This window comes from Mya arenaria, chromosome 8, assembly GCF_026914265.1.
Source record: "Mya arenaria isolate MELC-2E11 chromosome 8, ASM2691426v1".
Taxonomy (NCBI): Eukaryota; Metazoa; Mollusca; class Bivalvia; order Myida; family Myidae; genus Mya; species Mya arenaria.
In genome coordinates, this window is record NC_069129.1 from 55470800 (window position 1) to 55489640 (window position 18841).

Sequence of the window (18841 nt, forward strand, 5' to 3'; positions counted from 1 at the left end):
TTTCTTTTTTCTCTTGTTATTTGTGTTCTGTTAAGTTCCACAAATTTTCTTTTTTGAGTTCATTAATTTTGTACATTCTGAAAATTTCAGATGTCATCATTAACAATATGGCTGAAAGCAACTACAACACTAAATACTTTCAAACATACACATAACATTAACATTGTTAAGGATAACAAGTTATTGTACAAGAATAAAACTACAATTAAGTTAAAAACCGATTGTACTTTTATCAAACTGGAACTGATTGCCAACACTTGCAAAAGAATTAGTTCAATATTTTCACACTTTCATGATAAAACTTGGTGACAGTGTTCCTAGTTACAAAGTCAAGATGAAGCTTAATGTCTTCTGAAACAACAAAGTGGTCTTCTCCACTGCCTCATCCAAATATAGAGTAGAAGAGATGAAAGAGCTTCTGAAAACAGAAACCAGCCAATTGAATGATCCGGAAGAGCTCTTCCGGTTTTTGTAGCTCAGGTTCCAAATCAACCAAACCAGCTACTTGCAGAGTAATGCCTATTACCTTTATTTTATTTTGTTTATTTGTTGTGGAGACAACACATCAGTATTTGCATCCAATGGTTAAAGATTGAGCCAGTGGTTAATGTAAAAAGTTGAGCCCAAATTTTATTGATTAGATAAAATTTATGTCCAATCATGAGTGATGTAATGTATGATATGTACATGTAAATCACAGTATACAAGTAATCTATCAAATGAATAAAACCAATAACAATGGTTGAAATGCAAATAAAGCTAATTTCTTATTTAATTTGTTTAAACACAAAAAAACGAAAGCTCCATCGATAAATATTTGGTATGGTAATACCAGAGTTCTATCCCTTTAACACTAAAAGTCTAAAATACATGCACAGTTTATTAAAATCAGAAAAAAATCTCAATTTACAATTGTAACTCGTAATGGGTTTGACAATGATGTGAGCTGAAACAGGTGACATCCAATTCCATGGAAATCTAACCACTACATTTGATTGAAATGAGCTTTTGAGGGCCAAAACACTTATATTTATGATGAAGCTTTAAAAAGGGCTATTACATGTTCCATTTATACTATGTATACTTCTTTACCCCCAGAATGTTGGGGAAACAATTGCCTGCGTCCTATCTTATGTATTAGGTTTTAGTTTTTATAGAAATATGGAAACATTCTGTTTGAGGCTTAGGGTCTTCCTAAAATATTGAATATATTAATATTTACACCTCAATTTCCATTCCCAAAATGAGCAGCCTTATGACAATTGCAATTATTATCTAATGAACGCAACACCTTTGGATTGCAAATGATGGCATATAAATATACATGTAAATTGAAAATTGTTTATCTTGTTATTGTGTCATCAGGCCATGAATCAACTTGAATCAACATGTTAAAAAGTATTAATACTTTGATTTGTTTGTGTTTCATTTTTACGTTAAAAATCACCTATAAAGTTTTTCCTGCGTTGTCTTGTCATCATATGACAAAATGTTTCCGGTTATTGTCAGGTTGTTCTATTTACAAAATGGGTGAGGAAAGAATTACTAAAAGGTTTTCTGAAATGAAATGAAGTACTTTCAGAAATTCTGGAAATAAATAATAACTATTGGTGTAAACATAAGTAATGAATTGCGTGATTAACGTCATATCGGGAATATGAACACAGTTGGGCCAGGTAAAAGTATACGTGGTCAGTCATTCACACTCCACAGACATAAACCAGACCAACTGCGTTCATACCCCAATAATGACATCAATAAGAAGATATAATATAGGTATGAGAGCACTGGATATTTGGTATGTCATATTGTCTTTGTATTGTATTGTCACAGTCGTGGGTAAAATAGTGACCAAACCGAGACAATTGTTTCAAATACTATTTCACAAGCAACAAGGCTCAAAACTTCCTTAATAAGAACACAGCCACTGTTAAACATTTAATGAAGCTTTGAAACTTATCACATTTTTTAAATAATATATAAACAAATTATAATAAAAACTATGGCAACAACAATCCACAGTCATTGGCTTAGTGCCTGTCCCTGCACAGGCTACATCTCCTTGTGTCGACAGTTTGTCCATTTGGAACACATGTGGATGAACAGTGTAGAGTATTAATAATCTAGGTATGGTGCGTATACTGCTCGATAGCCTTTGTTAAAGGATGTATTTAACCATCTTTCGATGTTTGTTCAGTAGAATCACTTTCTTTACTCTGAACTGATTTACTCCCACTTGTGTCCATCATTGACTGATCTATTTTCACCACACTTTGAACCGGAGTGATAAAGTCCTCAGTGAGGAAAATATCTGGAGGATTGAAAGTTAACTTCTCTTTATTTTGGCTCTGCTTTTTCTGAAATATTACAAGAGAATATTAAAAAAGAAAATTAGCTCATCTATGAATTATGGTTTCCTAAAATGGCTGTGACTCTTTATATTAGCTTTTGATATAAATAAAACAGTAAATAATAATATAATGTAGTTTACAATAGTAAAGGCTCTTTATCACTACAAAGCCAAAAACAGAACCCTTTATTTTTTCACATTGTTTTAAGGTATAATTGTTTTTCAAGGGTAAAACATAATTATATCCTTTGCTATATTGTTGGGGGAGTAAAAGGATTATTCAATTGTTTTACTATGTTTAACTCATTTGACTTAAATGATCACAACAAAAAATATTAGTCTTTAGAAATGGGAATAGCCTCTTAAAAGGCAGACTATATTTTATGGAGAAATATCACTGATTTTATAAATCCAGTACAACTTACACTGCCGACAAGAGAGGAGAAGACCTTTTTCAGGCTGGGGAAGGAGCTCATATCAGACTCGGCCTTGTTCACACATTCCTCCACTGTGTTCACATTTTGTTTAACTAGGGACACAAACGCCTGAAATATAAGTATAACTTTTTCGTGTGTGAACTTAAAATATGAAATCAGAAAGGCTTAGGACATTCTGCATACACTTGTATTTAAAAAATACAAATGCAACCTTCAATGCACAGAAGATCCATGTATATTCCTTACACAGATTTAGCATTGTTTGAATATGTTGATACATTTGTGTATTTACCTTTCTATTTGAGAAATAAAAATAAACTAAACAAATTATACCAAAGTTACCTGATGCACTAACACACAAGGATGATGTATAAATATACATCATACCCTGTTGAAAATACTACTATTTTACTTTGAAGAAAGTTACAATCACAGCAACCCATAATGCATGTCATACATTTTGATACTGATTTTGTGAATTTCATATCTCACCTCAAGTTGGTCCACTCTAGCGAATATTTGTTTCATTTGTTCACATTTGGTCTGTATATTCCGTACATTGGTTTCCACACACAGGCTAGTGTCACTTCTGATCTGAAAGCAAAGCAGTAATTCCAACTTAAATGACAAACTTGTACTGCAATTTAAACAACATTTGCTGACTGCATTACATGAAGACATGAACAATTGAAAAATACACAAGTATTTTGAAACTGTCTATGAAGAAAGTCACCTTTTTATTTAAGACCCTTTACCAAGATAAGGGATCACATTTCCACACTCTGATTCAAAGACTTGACAAATACTTAGCTATATTTAATTGTGTATGCTTAACCCTAAATCATATCGAACAATGGCAAGAAAGGCAGGAATTTTTAACAATAGCACCATGAATCTCAATGCTCTTTTATTTTCTTAGTCAATCGAGGGACATAATGTGACAGATATTTTTGTCACGAGTTATGAAACTTGCTACACCAAAGATGACAATTCATCCATTTTATTTCCTAAAACAAAACGACAGACAAGTTAAAAGACGCTGGAACCCGACTTTTTAGTATTCAGAGTCTTTAAACAAAGAACCTAGGACACACGAGGATGCAATACAGTACGCATAAACCCAAGATATTACATTATGAATTAGAGCGACCCTCAAAATTGTTATATATCGTGATTTAATTATTACACATTCTGGTAAAAAAAATTATGAGTATCCGGTATTCAGTATACAAGGGAGAAGGTGTCATCTACACCCTAAGAATTGGAAACTATTTGGAAATAGAATGAACAGCCACCTACTGAGTCAACAAGTCCTCCAAACTCATCCAGCTTTGTGAGCATCTCATCAATGCTGTGGTAGAAAGCCTGCTTCTGAAATTAGAAAAAATAGAATATACCAGTAAGTAAAATTTCATTTCAAATATCAGATAACATTAACAAAACAAAGTCTACTGATCAACAACAGCATTGTTTTTACCTGTTAATCTAAGATGATGAAACCAATAACAAACTGTTGAGAATGTTTTAAAATCAAATTGGTGTATACTAGGCAAATAACACCATTTCGGAAGTGATTACCGGTACTCAGTGTAACAGGGCTTTTTTTCTGTTCACTAACACATGACAGTGGATCAAAGCATGGTTATACCAATTCTGACAGACCATTGGCAACCTTTTTTTGGCATTGTTTGTACTCGTACACCAGGAATGGTCACTTTGTCAAATGCACAGTAGTTAAATTCAACAGTTTTTTTTCTTTTATAAGAAATGTAACTGTTTTTCTAATGTTTAATGTTTTGTTCGCAACTCATGTATATGGTGTTGTGGGCCTTAATGAACTGGAAATGTTATCTCACGTGAAAATTAGTCAATCAAATATAGAGTATGGTCCTAATAATTGAACATGGACATATTTTTTTACGATTTTTGATAAGGCAAATCCGTCAAGATTAAAACGATGTCTGAAGAATTGTGTTTTGAACTTCTATTATTTCATATTTCAGACAAATGTAACAATGTGTTAACACTGGTCAAAAGCGTAGTGGACATTACGGACCAGACATAACAAACTATATTTTGGGACATTACGGTTATGATTCATAATTTTACTTACAGTTGTTTTAACTTTATAACGTACCACTTTTTGGGGACACTCACGGACCACGTTTATTTGTGTATCTCGTGTAAATTTATATGTTCTTATTGCTTTTTGAAATAAATTTTGGATTGTCATATTTGTTTGGGTACACAACAAACCATGCTTGAAAATAAAATAAATCATATATATATATATATTACTGCCAACTTTTTTTGGAAACAACTAAAAATTAGGACAAGACTGGCTCAGTGAAAGAATGCCATCAAGATGGCTTTTTACACTCCAATGATTGCCAATTAAAATTTGTCAGTATAAAGTATATTTCTTCGATGATATGCCCTCAAAATTACAGGCTATAATTGCATCTAATTAACTAATTAAATGCAATCAAAATTACCAGTTTTAAATATCAGATTGAAACAGCTAACAGTGTTGTTCAAGCAATGAAAACACAGGACTGAGGACAGTCTCCACTCCAAGCTCTACAAGTACCTAATTTCCCGTCTTCGCCTCATTGTCATCTGTTGAGGACTAACAATTATTGTCAGAGGTTGAATGCGACATTTGTGAACATTGGCAGCATCTACGTTGTGTCAACACAGGTAAGATCATAATTTGTATAGGTGCAGAGAACTTACTGTTACATGCTTTTTGAATTCCAAGTATCGGTCAACTTGGGTACTGCAATTAACATTTCTAATTACTGTCTTTTTGCAGGTCTACCCATTGTCTAGTGCGACACTTGAACCTGAATGGCACCGAGCCCAAATATAACATAATGGTATATTTATTTTTGTGCAATATCAGACTGCCTACAGTAGCAGGGACATCGTGTATTGCCTCATGCGGAAGGTCTTCAAGAAGACAATCAAGCAGCCTTCCAAAAGATCGAGTGTAAAAAGAATTCCAACGACGGTCTGTGTACAGGCACTCCATTCGTACGAACAACGTTGTGGAAGATTGGCAAGCGTGTCTGACCCGCCGTGCCAAGAAAGGGAATCTCCCGTTCTATCTGCTGGAAGAACTTCTTCACAGAGAAGCTAGAGAAATCCTAATCCAGTACAAGCTAAAATGTGAAAGAGCAGAAGTTGTGCCTGTACCAGCGACGAGCTGCAGCAATAACACAAGGATGGATGATGAAGCTCCATAAACAAAAAAATCCACTTATTTTTTTCTTAAAGGCGTGTGTGCGACTATACTGCCCCATGTATATTATATGTTGACATTGTTTGATGTGCTCTTTGGTGTGCTATATTATTGTTGTTGTATATTTGAGTTATGTTCATGTGTACTTATATCATTATGTGCTTGATTTCCTAGTGAAACCAACTTTTTCTGTGAATATAAAATATTTGTTTTCTGACATCTGTTTTAATCGATATATTTTCACATTTCATTCATCAGGGACATTCTTATTTTACATATTAAATTAAATCAAAGTAGGTGTTCACTGGTGTCTAACATCTCATTGAATTTCATCAAAATAGGGCAATGGTCACATTATTAACATCGAGCATTTTCAGCATTGGTTGAAAGGCATTTGGCAGGTGTCATATCAAAAGGAGCATTCATATACAAATGTTTTTATTAAAATAAGAAGTTTATGGGGAGAATAAAGTATAAACAAACTGCTATTAAAATTATAAATTGTGGTTCTTCATGTTTCTCTCGATGGTCTGTAATGTCCCCAAATATGGTCAGTAATGTCCCAAAATATGCTCTCTTATGTCTGGTCCGTAATGTCCATGGTCCATGATATCTATTATTTGTCCACCTCAATAAGGATTAACAAGTCTTATGACAATTTTATTAATACGGCAGGCTCGAGACAGGGATACTTAAGAAATGTCAAAATACTAAAATCAGTAACCACGAACGCTCATTATTTTAGATAGTCAAGAACTGGTCAATGCCAATGACTGAATGAGTAATTGTTTGATTTACCTCTTTTGTTGCATCAACATCTAGATACCCTGTGAAATCATTCGCGAGATCTGGTAGACACGAAGTCAAATCTGCTGATCTGCTTTCAGTAGGATCGCTGTCAGTCATTCTTTCTTTTAAAATACTAAAAAATACTGTCAACGGCAGAAAAATGTTTACTTCCTGGTTTAATACTTTTAAACCTCTAGTTGAAGAGTTAGGTCACGTGATTTAAAAATGGCTGCCTCCATGGTGAAACGTCAAATTCAGCCAGTGAAGCATTGTTAGTGTTTAAAAGGATGTCAGGAGAAGACAATGCTAGCCTTCAGGTAATTATACAGCACAGATTGTTAAGCTCTCTTTTATGTTTGTTTATTCGAGTTTTTTTTAAATGCCATTTAAGTGACATGAGATAGAAGTGCCTGCATGCTAGTCAATATAAACAGCCGCTTCAAAGTCTTTGATTTTTGTGTTGGCGACTCTACGCAATAAATATTCAAATGTTAAAAAACGTTCCCTAAATGCACGTTATTGTGGCTACCTGTATGCATACCCAGTCAAATCCAGCCGTAAGAAAACTTAAAGAAACAGAGTGGGAAACAAGAGATCTAAATGCAATACTCTAGCTCGTTGTGAAGAGACCTCTTGGTTCTTAAACATGCTTGGTGTAAAGCACCGAAACAGGGGATACAACTATTCTGGGTTTTAATCAGTACTGAGTATAACATTTCTCTGTACTACCATTTTAATGCTGATAGCTAGGCAAAGAAGCTACTGGTACCATTTTTTAACTTCATTAAATATGACGCGGCCAGGGTTTGAGCCCGCGACCTTCAGCATCTGGAAGGAATGCTCTACCACTAAGCTATTTATGTTAACTATCTTTTAGATAATGATAACCTTATTTAAACGATGCACTGCCATCATCATGCACATCATCTCGTAGTTTGTACATTCAGGTCTCACTCACAAGTATCGGACATATACTATCTGATTTTACATAGAATATGATGTACAGCTGTTTCTACTTATCATCAAGCAGGCTATACCATATCTTAATCTTGAACAAGAGCTAACAATTTGATTGCTTCTTCATCCAATCAAAAATATTTATGAGGTCGATTTTCCAGTTAAAATGATCAAATTTAGCACATGCCCACAACAAATAGAAAACAATCTTAGTTTTTTTATATGATAATACATTATATGGTTTGTAGGTTATACTCTAATGTTATTATTAATTTATACAAATTAACGTATTAATTTCAATGACTGCAATGACATGTTATACTCTATGCAATATTACAGAGGGATGAGGTTGAGGCCCTTGCAGCTATATACGGGGATGACTGGTGTGTAGTGGATGCTGACCACCACATCTACTGTATACAGATAACTGATGGCCAGGACAAACCACAGTGGACTGTCTGTATACAGGTTGGTTTCGCTTGTAAACATTTCACATTATCCTAATAGTTTGAAATAGAATAATATTGAATTATTATACCCTCTTCAAAAAAGGAAAGGACATATATGTTTGAAAGTGTCAGAGGGTTGTTCGATCCACTATGAAATAGTACCATGAAACTCCACTGGTAGGTTGCCATTTACCAGTCAATCCCTAATGGTTTTTGGTCAGTAGGTCAAAGTTCAAGGTCACTACAAATGTTTTTCGGGAAAAAGTTTTCCCCCACAATAACTCAAGAATTCGTTAACCTCATTACATAAAACTCCACCATTAGCAGTAGGCTGTCTTTGACCAGTACGTGATCCAATTGTTTTCGGGTCAGCAGGACACAAGATCAAAGTCACAGCTTGTGTTTTTTTTAAACTTTTTCTGCACATGTAATAACTTGAGAAGGGTTTGATCTGGGACCATGAAACTCCACTGGTATGTTGACCTTGACCAGAACATGAACCCTATGGTTCTTTGTGATCAGTACAGGGCTTTTTCTTTAGAACCCACAGGTTCGACTATCGGACCCATTCCCAAAGCTAAATATATATTTTTCCCAATCTTCCGAAAAAATTCCCAATCAAAACTAAAGAAAAAAAATGATTATAATGACACACTAAGTTTTTGTGGCCAGAATTTCAAAAGTTGGGTAACAAATATGCTATTGTAAAATCTAGAAATATTGTGAATTGTCTGCACTTTACTATTTGATGACCTATGAGGAAATTGAAATCAAGTTGTTAATGGATCTTAGTGTTTATCTTCAGTTTTCTGAAACCTTTCTACATGCGAACATTTTCTGACAATTTGTGGCATTCAGCAGGCATAATGCTTTACAATCGACTCATGTTTACGGTAATATTGAATTTCATGCATTAGATTTCATTCATTACTGCCATACATAGATTTTATTATTGTGAATGTTCTGATACTTTTTAAAAACAGAAAAGTGTTTCAATAGTCTTTTTATGTATGTTCTTTAGTAATATGAGTGATAAGGTAAATGTTTTTCTGGTGTTGTAGGTTATACTGCCAGAAAATTACCCAAGTGAAGCACCGCCAGAATACCAGCTCAAGTAGGTGGAAATAGTTTCTTTTTCTTTTTCTAACTCCAACAAGCCATTTACCCCATGAAGACAAATAAAATATTTACAAATATTAACGGTGCATACATATACATGATTAGGAGAAAGCACACTTACAGACATGAAATAACAAAATTAATGGAGATTGCATAATGGAAAAAGATATAATTCTGGCAAGTATTAGGATGATAACATACTTAAAAATAACGGTTAAATGAGGTATATAAGAATATCATTTGCATCAGTAAAAAAAATGATATGTGTATATCCATTTACATATCCAACCATGCGAGGACAGACCTAGTCTTTGGTTGAAAAAAAAAATGAAGTCCTTCAGCTTGCCTGATATATTCCTCCTCCTTGCCAGATAAACTTCATCCACAGCTCTAAGTTGCCACTTACCTACCTATTCTCTTAAACTATATATGATATACAGAAATTTAGTGTAAGCTAGAGTTAATAGGAATATTGTGTTTATTATAAAAAAAATATGAAATCCTATATAATCATGAGTACCGGTAGAAACATAAGTAAATGTAAGTGTACACATTAAATAAATATTTTTTGTAAGGCCAGCGATGTAAACACATTTATTCTGTACATTTTTGGTGCAGTCATTTTGAACGTTACAATTAAATGAATGCTTTGCCAACAAATAAAAATAAGAAAGTAACCATTATTCTGTATGATATGTGTTTACCTTCAGTGCCCCCTGGCTGCGCGGGGAGGAGAGACTACAGCTGGAAGCAGCCCTAGCTGACCTGTATTGGTAATGGAAAAGCATTACCTCAACTCTCAATGATTACATCCCCTAGGAAGGACTTTTTACAGCTAATTGTTTAATATTCAGAAACAAAAACTGAAAATTAGCATGCCTCAAAATCAGTTTAATACTCAACACAGATGTGTACCATTTTCAGCTTGTCTGTTTTGTTTTTGCAGAAAGGTTAAGATGTTGTGATAACCTTGGTGTTGGCAGCGATGTATTGTGCAAAAACTTAGATATTAGCCATTACTCTATAACCCTTATTCAATATTTCAATGTCATGGAACATTATTAAAAATAGTTTGATGATCCATTTTAGTTTTTAAACAATCAACCGTTTAAAACAAAACACTTTCAATGCAGTCAAAATAAATCTGGACCGTGGTTGCTATTGAAACATGGGTTAAGTAATTGTCATAAATTGTCCAAAAAAATGTTATGTCATATGTATTTCGTAAGTTATACTTATTGTTTGAAGGCCCAAAATTGTGGGATGCAGCTCATGGGCACACATACATGTACAGCAAGCCCAATAATAGTGGCTTTAAAAATAAGTAATAAGTTATTCCCCTTTTTCGACTGATATCAACAGACGTTTTTTGGCGATTGCTCTTTGATTCCCTTGTTGGAGTTAGTTACTATCGAGCGCTTACATAGTCTACAATTGACATTTGCTATTATAAGAAATGTTCAGCTTTTCCTGTAAATATATAAAAAAACACACATAACAAGTCACCCTTTGACAACTTAATATATTTCTGAAATGATTTTACTGTTATTCTAGACAAGTTGTATACCTTCTATATAATTTTAACTGAACCTTATATAGTTCTTTCACTGTACATTTCTTTAAAGCATTTGCATGGTTGCATTTCAGTGAAAATATCGGGGAAAGCATTATATATCTGTGGACAGAAAAAATCAGAGAAAGGCTTCAAAACAAAATCTCATCATCAGATGAAGGTATGGCTAGCTTATAATAGGATTATTCAATTAGAATCAATGTATCACAATATCACTAGCTTGTGACCTTGAAAGTAGAGAACGCTTCGGCAGTATGGCTATCAAATTGAAGTGGACTTGGTCATCTTAGGTATCAGTTAAAGCCCTTACAAAAGCTCTGATAACCTTTTATCATTAAGATCGGATTTTGGTTGTTGAAACTGAAAAATTGACAATATCAAATAACAAGCTTAGCTTATTACCGTTACTCCAAAAATATGTACTACAATTAATATATTACTCAAAGATGTTCAAACTCATGTGCACCATTCATTTTTTTTTTTTCAAATGTGTTGGGAATTGTATGTAAATCTGTGGAATTGTTGGGTTGTAATACTTTGAGTTTCATGTGCATGAGACTGCATGTTTGTCTACAAAAGAAACATGATACACTTCTGCAGATCTTAAAACTAACATAATATTTCTTTTATTGTATGCCTATCAATTTATCTTTTTCACATAAAACTATACTTAAGGTTTTCTTAAGTCAACCAATCAAGTTTGATCAACTTGGGTCTATTTCTTTTACAGAGTTTAATTTAATACAAACCAAAATACATCATGTGTAATACAGATTTTCTACCTATATTTCATCTCTCTCTCTCACTCTCTCTCTCTCTATATATATCCTCTCTTTACATTATTACATTATGCAATATTGGAGACACAGATTGAACAGGTAAGGAATGACTTTCAATATCTATTGCTTGTATTTCAAGTGGACCTTGAGGCCCTCCGTCAAGTGACCATATCCACAGAAACGGACCACGGAGATGATGACTTTGACCCTGAGCTGGTGGAGATTTCCTCTACAGTATCAGAACATGGCACAGAAAATGGCAGTGGTGTGTATGGATATTTATTACATTTTCTTGAAAATTATATCTTTATGGTTTAATTATCTCGTAAACCAGACTGATGATGCTCATTATGCTCTGATGAATGAGAATGGCTTAAGTTGAGTTACACAGTCAACAAACAAAACATTGGAAAATATTCATTACTGACAAGATGGTCATTGTTTGCTTCAATATTGCACTCGGATTGGATAAGCGTGACGTCATTTAACCAATGATATATGACGTTACCAAAATCAGCTATTCTTTTATACAAACATATTTTGTCAGTTACACTTTTTTCTAAAAAGTACTCACTGCAGAAGAATTTTTAATCGCAATGTAAATATAAGTATTGAATGCATTTTTTCTTGTGTTTATGTTGTATACTAGCTAGCGCGCTTCATGAAATTTGCGAGCATGCACTACTGTGTTCTTACAGCATAAACGCAAGAAAAAATGTGATCAATCCTTAAATGAATTACTCTGACCACCTCTGACAATCAACCTTCGACAACTGATGGTCGAGTAAGGCATCCATTCACATCATTTTGATTGGCCCCAGTTTATTTTATATTTTCTGGTTTGAATACATACATACAAAAGGCAATTCTATTCACTTCTACTCAAGACTTGGGCTCAAACATTACTTAATTGAGTTTAGACACAAAAAATGTTTGCATATCTGTGATTGCTGTATTCAGATTGTGAGTGTCCCGCCATTGCACATGGGGAGTGTGTAACAGACCGACGATCCACATTCCAGCCCCACCTGGCCCCCGTCTTTCACAGATCTCAGGTAAATGAGTGCTGAATACCAGAGTAGATTAGTTTACCATTCGTAGTAATCTGTTTCTTCATTAAAATCACTGTGAATATTTTATTCTGCACCCTACACATTGCAAGTGGGACATTTAAAGAACTGTGATTGATGTCTTCATTCAGGGGGTAATTTCATTTGGTCCAAGAGTGTCAGACTTTAAAGTGAGTCACCTCAGATTTGCTTTAATTGAAACTTAAAGTATAAAAACCCTTAAAAGAGGTTGTGTGTGATTTTTAAACAGTTAAAAGCTGTTATAAGAATACAGCTTTGTACTGTGTTTTAACTTAAGTAATATTTTTTTATCAATTTCATTAAAATCATATCATAACCTTCATTTCATTTCATTAAGTTACTTCATGTAATGCTGTTAAGCATGTTTATAGGATCTGATTTTGATAAGATTGATATTTATATCTGTCAGATACAAACATAAAACAGGGTATCATATAATTATATATGATACTTTTTTATGAAAGTCATTTTATCATTAAAATTTCTACAGTTCACCTGTTTAACATAATAGGTGAAGATGGTGCTTGATAAACTGTGCGAAAACAAGAAGATTGCAAATGCCACTCACAACATATTGGCCTACCGTATAGTTCAGCGACATCCACAAAAGTCACCTATAGTGATACAAGGCTGTGAGGATGATGGCGAGACACATGCTGGTTCCAGAATGCTGCATTTACTGCAGGTAAATCTAGCTCACATGCAAATAAAACTATCTCACATGCAAGTAAAGCTAGCTCACATGCGAATAAAGCTAGTTCACATGCAAGTAAAGCTAGCTCACATGCGAATAAAGCTAGCTCACATGCGAGTAAAGCTAGCTCACATGCGAATAAAGCTAGTTCACATGCAAGTAAAGCTAGCTCACATGCGAATAAAGCTAGTTCACATGCGAGTAAAGCTAGCTCACATGCGAATAAAGCTAGTTCACATGCGAGTAAAGCTAGCTCACATGCGAATAAAGCTAGCTCACATGCGAGTAAAGCTAGCTCACATGCAAGTAAAGCTAGTTCACATGCAAGTAAAGCTAGCTCACATGCGAGTAAAGCTAGTTCACATGCGAGTAAAGCTAGCTCACATGCGAGTAAAGCTAGCTCACATGCGAGTAAAGCTAGCTCACATGCGAGTAAAGCTAGCTCACATGCGAGCAAAGCTAGCTCACATGCGAGTAAAGCTAGTTCACATGCGAGTAAAGCTAGCTCACATGCGAGTAAAGCTAGCTCACATGCGAGTAAAGCTAGCTCACATGCGAGTAAAGCTAGCTCACATGCGAGTAAAGCTAGCTCACATGCGAGTAAAGCTAGTTCACATGCGAGTAAAGCTAGCTCACATGCGAGTAAAGCTAGCTCACATGCGAGTAAAGCTAGTTCACATGCAAGTAAAGCTAGCTCACATGCGAGTGGAGCTAGCTCACATGTGAGTAAAGCTAGTTGACATGCAAGTAAAGCTAGCTCGTAAAGCTAGTTCACATGCGAGTAAAGCTAGCTCACATGCGAGTAAAGCTAGTTCACATGCGAGTAAAGATAGTTCACATGCGAGTAAAGATAGTTCACATGCGAGTAAAGCTAGCTCACATGCGAATAAAGCTAGTTCACATGCAAGTAAAGCTAGCTCACATGCGAATAAAGCTAGCTCACATGCGAGTAAAGCTAGCTCACATGCGAATAAAGCTAGTTCACATGCAAGTAAAGCTAGCTCACATGCGAATAAAGCTAGTTCACATGCAAGTAAAGCTAGCTCACATACGAATAAAGCTAGTTCACATGCGAGTAAAGCTAGTTCACATGCGAGTAAAGCTAGTTCACATGCGAGTAAAGCTAGTTCACATGCGAGTAAAGCTAGTTCACATGCGAGTAAAGCTAGTTCACATGCGAGTAAAGCTAGTTCACATGCGAGTAAAGCTAGTTCACATCCAGGTAAAACTAGTTCATATCCAGGTAAAACTAACTCACACCCAGGTAAAACTTACTCACATGCATTTAAAACAAACTCACTTTATTAAGGCACTTAAATTAAAGGCACAATAATAATTGATATTTATAACCACTGGCCATAATTACCTACTTTTTCAGTATCCTTCATAAAAAAACATTGTTTTCGACATTGCTTTCGACATTGATTCATCCGTTTTGGTATATTAGAACAATTGTATTAATTGTGGTATATCTTATTTGGGAGTAAGAGTGCATCTTTAAATTTCTTTTGACTTCATTGCAAAAATATACTTTAATGTTAAAACACTTTTCTTTTTATTTGACTATTAACATTTTAACATAATTGATTTAAGTTTAATAGGAAATGACATAAGAAGTTTTATGAATACTGCCCTAAAGCAATATTTTGTTGAGGGTTGTCATGTGACTAGTCAATCTCAATTGCTTTAACACAACATCATCCAATGACTGATAACCAGATTATAATGGCAATGTTGAAAATTTTCAACAGGAACCAATGAAATGGGCTGAGAACCAAAATTTCACACTCAAACTACCTCATCTCTGCTTTGTGATCAAAACAAGAAATACCTATCTGAGGTCATATAAAAAAAAAATCCATTTTATCATCAATGATACACATTCTTCCCTTCTTCCGCAGATACTAGATGTGGAGAATGTGATGGTCGTCGTGTCTCGCTGGTATGGGGGTATACACCTGGGGCCGGACAGGTTCAAACACATCAACAACTGCACACGCACCATCCTAGACCAGAGCGATTACATCAAGGACAAGGTTGAACACATCGGCCTCTCAAGCTTTTCAATCTTGAATCAACATTTCATCATTTTTTTTCACCAACTGTACTCAGCATTACTCTATCAGACCTGATAGGATAAAGAAATTTGTAAAAAACACACATTTGTCTCAAATTTTTCACCAACATACGGTAGCATGTTAGCCATTTAGAGAGAATCTTTTCTGATGGCAGCTAAACTTGGTCTCAATGGTTTTAGCATAATATCTCAGTTTAATTAACAGCCAAATCACGCTGTAAACTGCAGAGGCCTCGAATTTCCAAATTTCACCTTGTCCGCTCTCTTGCTCGAGTATCGCTTATTTATCATTCACTCAACCCGGTCAATATGTTCATAAGCATGTGATCTTGACTTGAGTTTGATGAACAGCAAGTTCAATCAAATATGGCGTAAAAACACTTATTTGTAAATCTGTTTTAGTATGAGGGATTCATGCCAAAAGCAGGTTAAGGGACTTGGACCTCCTTTGAAATTGTCATTTATATTCATATTTTGGTCCTGTTTTTGATGCAATTGTCTGTACACAACTGTACAGTAGTCTGAAGTTAAAAGCTCTCAATCCTCATTTCAGGTTTAACCCTGAACTTAAGAACCCCAGAATTATATGTCTGTGTTGTATGAGCTCATATAGTTTACCAGCTAGCTGCACATAGTGAGGCTTATCAGTCAGTCTCTGTCTAGCTCTTGTACAGTGAACATCGTAAAACACGTTCCTTGTCAATCAATCATCACAAAGTTGAAATACCATTCCAGTTTGAACTTTTTTTAGTTCAACAGTGAAACATATAACATATAGTTATATCATTTCTATCGCTACGTATTATTAATAAATATTCAACCATTTTTCATTCCAAAAATTGTGGGCTCCAAGCATGCAACAAAATCTTATTCCCGTGAAATAAGCATGCCTTTCTCATTCATTTGACGTCAAGGATATGTTATCAGTTGTGATTCTAAGTGAAAGATATGACTTGATTCATTTATTTGAATTTAAGCACACTATCAGGTATTCATGTTAGTACTGTTTTTCAGGAAGAGAAAAAAGGTCCAAAGGCTAAGAGCAGTGCAGAGAAAAAGAAGAGATGATAAAAGGCATTGAAGAGTCCTGGAGTCTGACACTCCTAATTTCTGGCACGGACACCTTGATTTTTGAGTTTGGGAGCCCCATCAGCCTCCTGGTACAGGCATAAAAGACCGAATCAATAAATGCTTTTTGGGATCTATAAGTAAATTTGCCATATTGTGAAAACATATGCATCTTCTCACAAGCATTGTTTTGAAGATGATTTTCTTCATGCGCTAAACTACTGATGTGCTTGATTTTGACTCCGACCCCTTAAATTTGTCATTGGATAGTATGGTGGACTCCTGTACAAAAGCATTTTGTGTCTTAACTCTAACACTGGAATGACTCTGCTCTGTGATAACAATGGGGCTGATATTTATATGCAAGGAAAGGCCAACTGCTGAAACCTCCAACCGTTGTGTTGCATTACAAATATACATGTAAAGTTCTCCTCAGTTGGTTGTCAAACACATGTCACTTATGTCAGAAATTGTGTTTTATGTACCATCAACAATTTAGCTTGTGCCTTTTTCGTCCTGGATATTTAGAAAAATGGCTACTAGCTGTTTAATTGATTTATTGATCCAGCCATTCAAGATCTCGGATGGAACCACTCATTGCCAAATACAATCAGCTTTGTGCCATATAGTGTTAAAAATGATTATGAATTATTTGCTGTGACAGTTTTAAGAGTTTGACATTATTTTGACAAGAGCTACATGCGCTGGAATACCAAAATACTTCCAGCCAATTGGGAATGCCTACTAAGAGTAAAACAAATTTGCTCCTTTACATCAAGTTTGGGCCAACAAGGAAATCAAATCAAACATGATGGAGCAAACGGGTTTCGACTGTATGTGTATTTTATAGATCTATAAGCTTACTTAAATGGAAACAGAGTGTTCTCATCGTTTTAACAATCAAGTGCTTGTGGATGGGATAGATTGACACTGTCAAAAAAAATGTATGTGAAGGTGATGGATAGTATTATGTCTTGTTAAGGATGTTACTAGTATACATTGATAAAACATCAATTGATATATTTATGCATTGCTTGGGGCTAAAATGTTTTTCATCAAGAAATCATCAGCTGCTTCTGGATTGTTTTACATAAAAGAGTATGTTTTCGGTCTGACAGTTGAATGCATGGAGGTTAATTTGCACATTTAAAGTTTCTTGATATATAGTTTTATATGAAGTGTTGTGGATTGGAAACCTAGGGTAAAGTATATGATGTAATTCAAGGGCTCAGCACAATTCTGGTCATAACTCCATATATAAATATTGGAGATAGCTTTTTATGGATTAAGCCATTGGTACGCCTTTAAGAGGCGACAGTTATATACCTGTGAAAATCTGAAAATCACATGCACTATGTAATATAAATTGTGCTTTTTATCATTTCGGATTGAAAGTGTCATTTCTTTTACATTGTTAATTGTATTGTTAATTAATATTAAAATCAACCAAGTAAAGTGAGTCATATTTATCATTTTAAGAATAAATTATCAGCATATAAATGTACAACAGGCAATTGTAGCTGTAAGGGGAAATGTGCTTCACAGAAAACATCTTGCAGATATGGTATTCCAGATCCACTTATTTTAGAGAAGCCCCCCCCCCCCCCCCCCCCCCCCCCCTCCTTAGGCGCCTAGTGACCTTCGCCTTGAAGCCAGAAACCCAGGACTTAGGCTCGACAACTAACCATCTTATGGTGGTCAATAAGGCAAAATTATTTCCAAATCCCACCATGAATGACAAATTAAGGACCAGATAAGAATCACTTACATCAGTAAGGCTTATGTAGCAAAACCACCTAAATTCTTAGGCATACATTGACCTTGACCTTGAAGCTATGGACCTGGGGGGCATTTCAATAAAAATCTTAGTCAATTGTAGTCGTAAATTGAAATTATCTTAGTATCATAGTTCCATAACTCCGCTTCAAATTTGAGTGAAACGAGCTTTAACCATAGTTACAATGAACACAGAGATACCGTTAGGAAGTAAGAACAATATGCTGTATTACCATTGATGCTCTTTATACAGATATAAGATGATTGAAGTTACGACTTAAATCCTTTACTGAGACGGCCCCTGGCCCCAATTTCTCGAAACTTCTTCTTCTAGGTAATTTCAACTAGCCAAAATACATACTTAAAGAGAATTTTGATAAATGAATAATTGTTTATTCTGATAATCATGATTATAATTCCCATCTCAAGGGTAAAAAC

General features: G+C 34.8%; 2 protein-coding genes across 2 annotated transcripts; one reads left to right on the forward strand and one right to left on the reverse strand.

Annotated features, from left to right (window-relative positions):
* Positions 1–754: 754 nt before the first annotated feature.
* Positions 755–7017, reverse strand: LOC128244689 (biogenesis of lysosome-related organelles complex 1 subunit 4-like). The gene is made up of 5 exons (XM_052962725.1): positions 6830–7017; positions 4087–4158; positions 3280–3381; positions 2776–2895; positions 755–2357 (listed from the first exon to the last, which is right to left on the reverse strand). Exons 1-5 carry the CDS (start codon positions 6935–6937, stop codon positions 2172–2174), a joined length of 588 nt encoding a protein of 195 aa, XP_052818685.1. The 5' UTR covers positions 6938–7017; the 3' UTR covers positions 755–2171.
* Positions 7016–18076, forward strand: LOC128244688 (protein IMPACT-like). The gene is made up of 10 exons (XM_052962723.1): positions 7016–7137; positions 8117–8245; positions 9288–9340; positions 10056–10118; positions 10993–11078; positions 11837–11962; positions 12658–12752; positions 13300–13473; positions 15384–15518; positions 16574–18076. Exons 1-10 carry the CDS (start codon positions 7108–7110, stop codon positions 16625–16627), a joined length of 945 nt encoding a protein of 314 aa, XP_052818683.1. The 5' UTR covers positions 7016–7107; the 3' UTR covers positions 16628–18076.
* The last annotated feature ends 765 nt before the right edge of the window (positions 18077–18841 follow it).